At 40.6% G+C, this 5,775-nt stretch overlaps 1 protein-coding gene across 1 annotated transcript; it reads right to left on the bottom strand.

The window, feature by feature from the left end:
- Positions 1-3,411: 3,411 nt before the first annotated feature.
- LOC120422644 (nuclear receptor coactivator 5) lies at positions 3,412-5,236 on the bottom strand. Its single transcript, XM_039586147.2, has 2 exons — positions 4,545-5,236; positions 3,412-4,483 (listed from the first exon to the last, which is right to left on the bottom strand). Exons 1-2 carry the CDS (start codon positions 5,060-5,062, stop codon positions 3,643-3,645), a joined length of 1,359 nt encoding a protein of 452 aa, XP_039442081.1. The 5' UTR covers positions 5,063-5,236; the 3' UTR covers positions 3,412-3,642.
- Positions 5,237-5,775: the final 539 nt, after the last annotated feature.

Raw genomic sequence — 5,775 nt, 5'->3', positions numbered from 1 at the left:
TACTTAAATACTTAAATACTTAAATACTTAAATACTTAAATACTTAAATACTTAAATACTTAAATACTTAAATACTTAAATACTTAAATACTTAAATACTTAAATACTTAAATACTTAAATACTTAAATACTTAAATATTTAAATACTTAAATACTTAAATACTTAAATACTTAAATACTTAAATACTTAAATACTTAAATACTTAAATACTTAAATACTTAAATACTTAAATACTTAAATACTTAAATACTTAAATACTTAAATACTTAAATACTTAAATACTTAAATACTTAAATACTTAAATACTTAAATACTTAAATACTTAAATACTTAAATACTTAAATACTTAAATACTTAAATACTTAAATACTTAAATACTTAAATACTTAAATACTTAAATACTTAAATACTTAAATACTTAAAAACTTAAATGCTAAAATACTAAAATACTAAAATACTAAAACACTAAAATAAATAAATACTAAATCATTCTTAAGTTTTCCGTATTTTCTGATCTGTGCTCTGAAAATTTAAGATTTGTTGAAACCGTAAACCGGAGTGACATTGATAGGATTTCAATTTATTTTTGGAATATTTTCCAAATGGTAAGGATTTTCTAAAGATTATTATTTTTAGAACATGTACTGCGGTAGGCAAAGGTCAATGCACCATTTTTGAAAAAAAAGTTCAATGGTGTTTAAACAAATATTTGCATTGAAAATTCTTATTTTGAATTCGGAGGTGTCATAGTTTTTCTTGTTATAAATCAGATTGAAGATGTTCCATTTTTTTTACGTCTTATGTACCGTCACTGAGTTGCTGATATAGTTTTTAAGAAAAAAAACAATGATTATGTCTAGTTAACTTAATAAATGATCTTATAAAGCTTTCTAACAAAATGCATTTAAATTTTAGGTAAAATTGCCAAAAAATTTCAGAATTTTGCCTGAAATTCGTTAAAAATGTAACAAAATTATGGATTAATATTGCTGAATTTGAAGCACGAATCAAAAGTTTTCACATTTTATATGAAATTTGTTCAACTGAAAATGCTTATAACTTTTTTTTTTTTGAGTTATGTTTCAAAAACACATAATTTGTTATTATTTACATACTTATGTTACATTCTCCTAGTGGAAAACTGTCCAAAGAATTCGAAAATGCATTCTGTTTTCTGATTAGAATTCATGTACATTGAGAAAATAATGACACTTTAAGCATATTAAAATACTGCTAAGTAACAACATTTTCTTATTAATAGTTAACTAACTCTATAAACTTTTCAAAATGTTATAGAAATTTCTACTAGAAGAACTTTGAACACATCTCTATCATGATCAGTGTGATTCCATATCATTCCGTATGTATTTAATTTGTTCTCTTTTCTTTTTGCGGAAAACTCAAACATGTCAAAGTAACCCCGGTTTACGGTAGCTTTTATTTAACTAAGTATGCATAAAAAAATTGAACAAACAAACAGATTTTTTGAGAAATTTTGAACGGAAAGGTTGAAATAAAAACATAAAATAAAATTTTCAAATCCTTAACTTTTTTACTTTTGCATGTTTTGTTTTTTTTTTATAATTTGTTTTGATTTCAGATAATAATTAAACACTTCCTAACATCATCCAATTTTCAGTCCACCAAAAATCCGCCTCGCCACCTCCACCCCAAGCTCCATCCCGGTGTCCCAGGCCGTGCCGAAGAAAGTTAGCCCGTTGCGGATGGTGTCCCCGAACCAACCGACCGGTGTTGGACGGCTTGCCACACCTGTTCCGGAAACCGCAGAAACCGCCGCCATCGTGGTCGTTGGAAGTACACCAGCAGTAATTGCCAAACCACCTCCAGCAGCAAGGGTAGAGTTGGCAGTTGATGTTTCCGTTGCAGCATCCCAAACCGCGAAAGCCATCAGAAGAAGCCACGTGGTCGTGATTGGGAAACTTTTCATCCTGTAGGTGGTGGTGGTGGTGACAGGACAATTCCAAACTTTTACTTGGCCAATTGCTTTGCGCTATCCTCCGGCGTAGTTTTCAAGGACTTTGAATTCGAAGCGTTCTTCGAAGACTTCGCGAAGTAAACCAGAACAACCGGAACCTCCAGAAGGCAGGCAGAACTAATGGTGCAACTTTGAACGTTTTCCGCCAAGCTTTCAAGTTCAAGGTGGGTGGGTGGTGTAAGTGCACGAGGGCAAGAAATGTAGCACTATAAAGTGCCTCCCGCTCCCCCACGACGAAGTTGACTTTATAGCTGTCGGCCACCATTGCTAGTACCAACCACTAGTGTCTTCCTTTTTATCTACAAGGACTTCGCCGCCCTGGGCTCCTAAGTGTATGAAAGTATGGCACGGAGCGACGGCGCCGAAAACCCATATTTACACAAAGAATTTTAGAGCGCCCGCCGCGGGATTCGAACCGGCGACCACTGGATTGTTAGTCCAGTGCGCGGTCCGATTGATCCACACGGGCCGCTCCCCCACTCTTAAATGAATAATAAATTTAGTGTAAATATTTCAGCAGGGCCCGCACGTCTTGGAGAGATCGTTTGTCGGCATGCGGTTGGCAAATGAAATGGAAACTTGGAGCCCACAATTGAAAATAGTTTAAGGAGCGGTTTGTGAGGTTGTGGGGAGAACGTGGAACGTGACTTTGGGTGCTAATTTGTTGATGTGTTGAAATAGAATTGAGGAAAGCTGCATCGGAACTGGTGTTCAGGTACATTTTTTTCGGATTAGTTTTCAAAAGGACGCAAGAGCCATTGGTAAACAAAGCCTTTTTAGCATCGGTATTCGACCTACTTACGAAAAACCAATTTCAAAAATGCTTGAGATTGTTCATCTACATGTCTTTCAAGTGCCCCAAACTAAAAATAAATGAAATTTTGTTTCAATTTGGAGAAAAACGAATATCATGGTACGTTCGTTTGAAGAGCCGGTGCGACGAGTGCCGTACTCGTCGGTGCCAGTTTTAGTTCAATCGAACGTCATTTGTCAGTGCGCGTGGAACTCGCATGAAACTGAAAAAATATCGAGTGCGGCACTAGAGTTTCAGTTCCAAGATGGCGGCGAAACTCGTGCGGAACTAGCGCGAGTTTCTTCAAAGAAACACTTTGACAGCTCTGAGTGTGGCACTCAGTGTGGAACTAGCCATCAAACGAACGTACCATAAGTCTCACCTAAACAACCCAACATTTTCTAATATCGATATCTCAGCAACTAATGGTCCGATTTACAATGTTAAAACATGAAACATTCGTAAAAAATTTCGATCTTTTCGAAAATTTTTTTTTTAATTTTTGAATCAAGACTAAGATTTAAAAAGGGCCAAACATTAAATATTACGATGGCAAAAACACGAGCAGAACATAGAGTACCAATAGGAGCTTTGACTGACCAATAAAATCAAACAAGCAGCCAATTTCAGCACTTTTCGTTTATTCACTATTAACTCTCAAGATTTCGTTTGCCGACTGAGACATATTTCGTTTAAAAATTAGTTGATAAATTACAATAGCGATGTCCTTCCGGATGAATACCTCGGAAAATCTTCCCGCTCCGCGCCATTTATTTGTGTCTATTTGCTTGTCAGTTGATTGTATCTTCTCTCCTTAATCCTAGTCTCGAATGTTGAGTAGTTGTTCACGGTTTAAAAGTTAAGCCCTCCGCCGAGTCCGGACAGCAGCAGCGAGTCGAGCGCCTTCTGAACCTTGGGATCGTGCAGCAGTTTGGGGGCGGCCGCCGCAATCGGGAGTCCACTGCTGGACGGGGCAGCGACCTTCGGTGGTAGGCGGCTGCTCGAGGAAGAGGACGAGACGTCGCCGATTGTGACATTGCCAAAGGACGAGAAGGACGACGCGGCGGCGGCAGTGGTTTTGACGTCGGCGCGGGGCTTTTGCGGCACGATCGACGGTTTGTTCAGGATGTCCATGATCTTTCGCTGGAGCTCCTTTTCGGTTTGTTCCTTGGACTTTTCCGGCAGCAACCGGCTCGAGATGGAGGACGCGTCGACGTCTTCGCCGAGTTCGTACTTGATCTGGAGTTCTTTGCGCTCGCCGAGATACTTGATGAGGCGGTCGTACTGCAGCACCGTCAGCTGGCGGTTGTTCGCGAGCAGGTTCAGCATGTTCTGGATCGGTTCCGGGTGTTTGTCCTGCAGCGAGGGAGTCCGCACCGCGTTTCCACCCATCGGACGGAACTTGTTCTTTTCTTGCTGCTCCGCCCGCAACCTGTCTTCGAAGTCCTTGCAAATGAACGCGATGGCATCCTCCGTTGGCATGTTCCGATGTTCGGCCGGAACTCCGGCGAGCACGTTCACCGTGATGCTGTTGCGTTCCTCGTTTTCCGGCGTAATCAGAATGGCGTAGTAACTGCCACGGGACGCAATGTTCGACAGGACTTTCCCAATAGGAACGTCGTCGTTCGGAAAGAGCAGATCAACCGTGAGACCGTTACGCTTCAGTCTGGCCTCGATGTTTTCGGCGTAGCTCCTGCGAAATCAAATTTAAAAATTTAATCGCTGCCAAGCCCCCAAATCCCGCCAATACTCACGTCAAATCCCTCGACACGACGATAATCTCGCAGTCGTTGCTTTCCGGCCCAGCCGGCGGTGCCAACCCCCCGGGACCACCGCCCATCATCGGATCTCCGTAGCCGCCGCCCATGTCCATCCCGCCGGCCGAACCGTACATCCCAGCGCCACCATAACCTCCCCGCGCTCCATGAAACGGTCCGCCGGCGCTCCCGATCGGAGACCGGTCCCGGCCTCCCCCCACGTTCCCTCCCCCGCCCCGTGGCAGTATTCCCTTTTTGCCCCGGTTATCGTTGGCGATCTTCACCGTCAATTTGCGGCCCTTGAGCATCTTCCCGTTCAACGCCGTAATCGCCGCCTTGGCCACTTCCTCGGTAGGAAATTGCACAAAGCCGTACCCGCGCAGCAGGTTCAGGTCCGTGTACGGTTCGAACTCCTTGAACAGCTCCTCCATGTCCTGACGGGACGCCTGCTCGCCCAATCCGCCGATGTAAACACGCGAACAGAAAGGGTCCTCTTTGGGCGGTGCTGCGGCCATCGTGGGGAAGATATTACTACCGTAATCTGTGCACTAGAACGAGTCAAGCTTGAATACTGCAACTGAGGTCAAAATAAATCAGTATTTTCAACGGTTTTTGGATTTTTTCCGACACAATTTTTAGCGCTTGTTGAAATTTGTTTTGACGTTTCTGTTTTTTCTTCAAAAGTGATTCTCGAAAAAGTCGAGAAGACGCGCGGTCAAAGCCGAAGTGTGCGTTGCAAAAATGAGCATATTTGACAGCAGTTTCATTTCCATTTCGTTCATAGCACGGAAAAAAACACAAGCACTCTTATCCTTAAATTCTTAAATTCTTAAATTGGGTACTAAAGCCCTATGTCAATTTTTATGTACAACGGTAAAAAACAAGATTAAAAACCATTTCTAATCACTTTTTTTCATTTTAATGCAAAATTTTTTTTTGACTAGACAACATTTTTTCGATGGATCAACTATGGTTCCCTTGGAACGAGCTGTCAAGTAGGAGCTTTTCTGTCAAGAAGGACCGCGAGGTTAATTTTTCAAAATTGATTTAAAAATCCATTTTAAACTCTTTGTGGTCGTACAAAGGGTCATTGTACTCAGAAAAATAAGCTTTATCGTTGTAAACAATAATATCAGCAATCTAAGCTTAATTTTAGGACCCAATTCTTAAATTCTTAAATTCTTAAATTCTTAAATTCTTAAATTCTTAAATTCTTAAATTCTTAAAT

This window comes from Culex pipiens, chromosome 3 (assembly GCF_016801865.2).
Source record: "Culex pipiens pallens isolate TS chromosome 3, TS_CPP_V2, whole genome shotgun sequence".
Lineage (NCBI taxonomy): Eukaryota > Metazoa > Arthropoda > Insecta > Diptera > Culicidae > Culex > Culex pipiens.
This window is presented reverse-complemented; position numbering and strand designations above follow the sequence as displayed.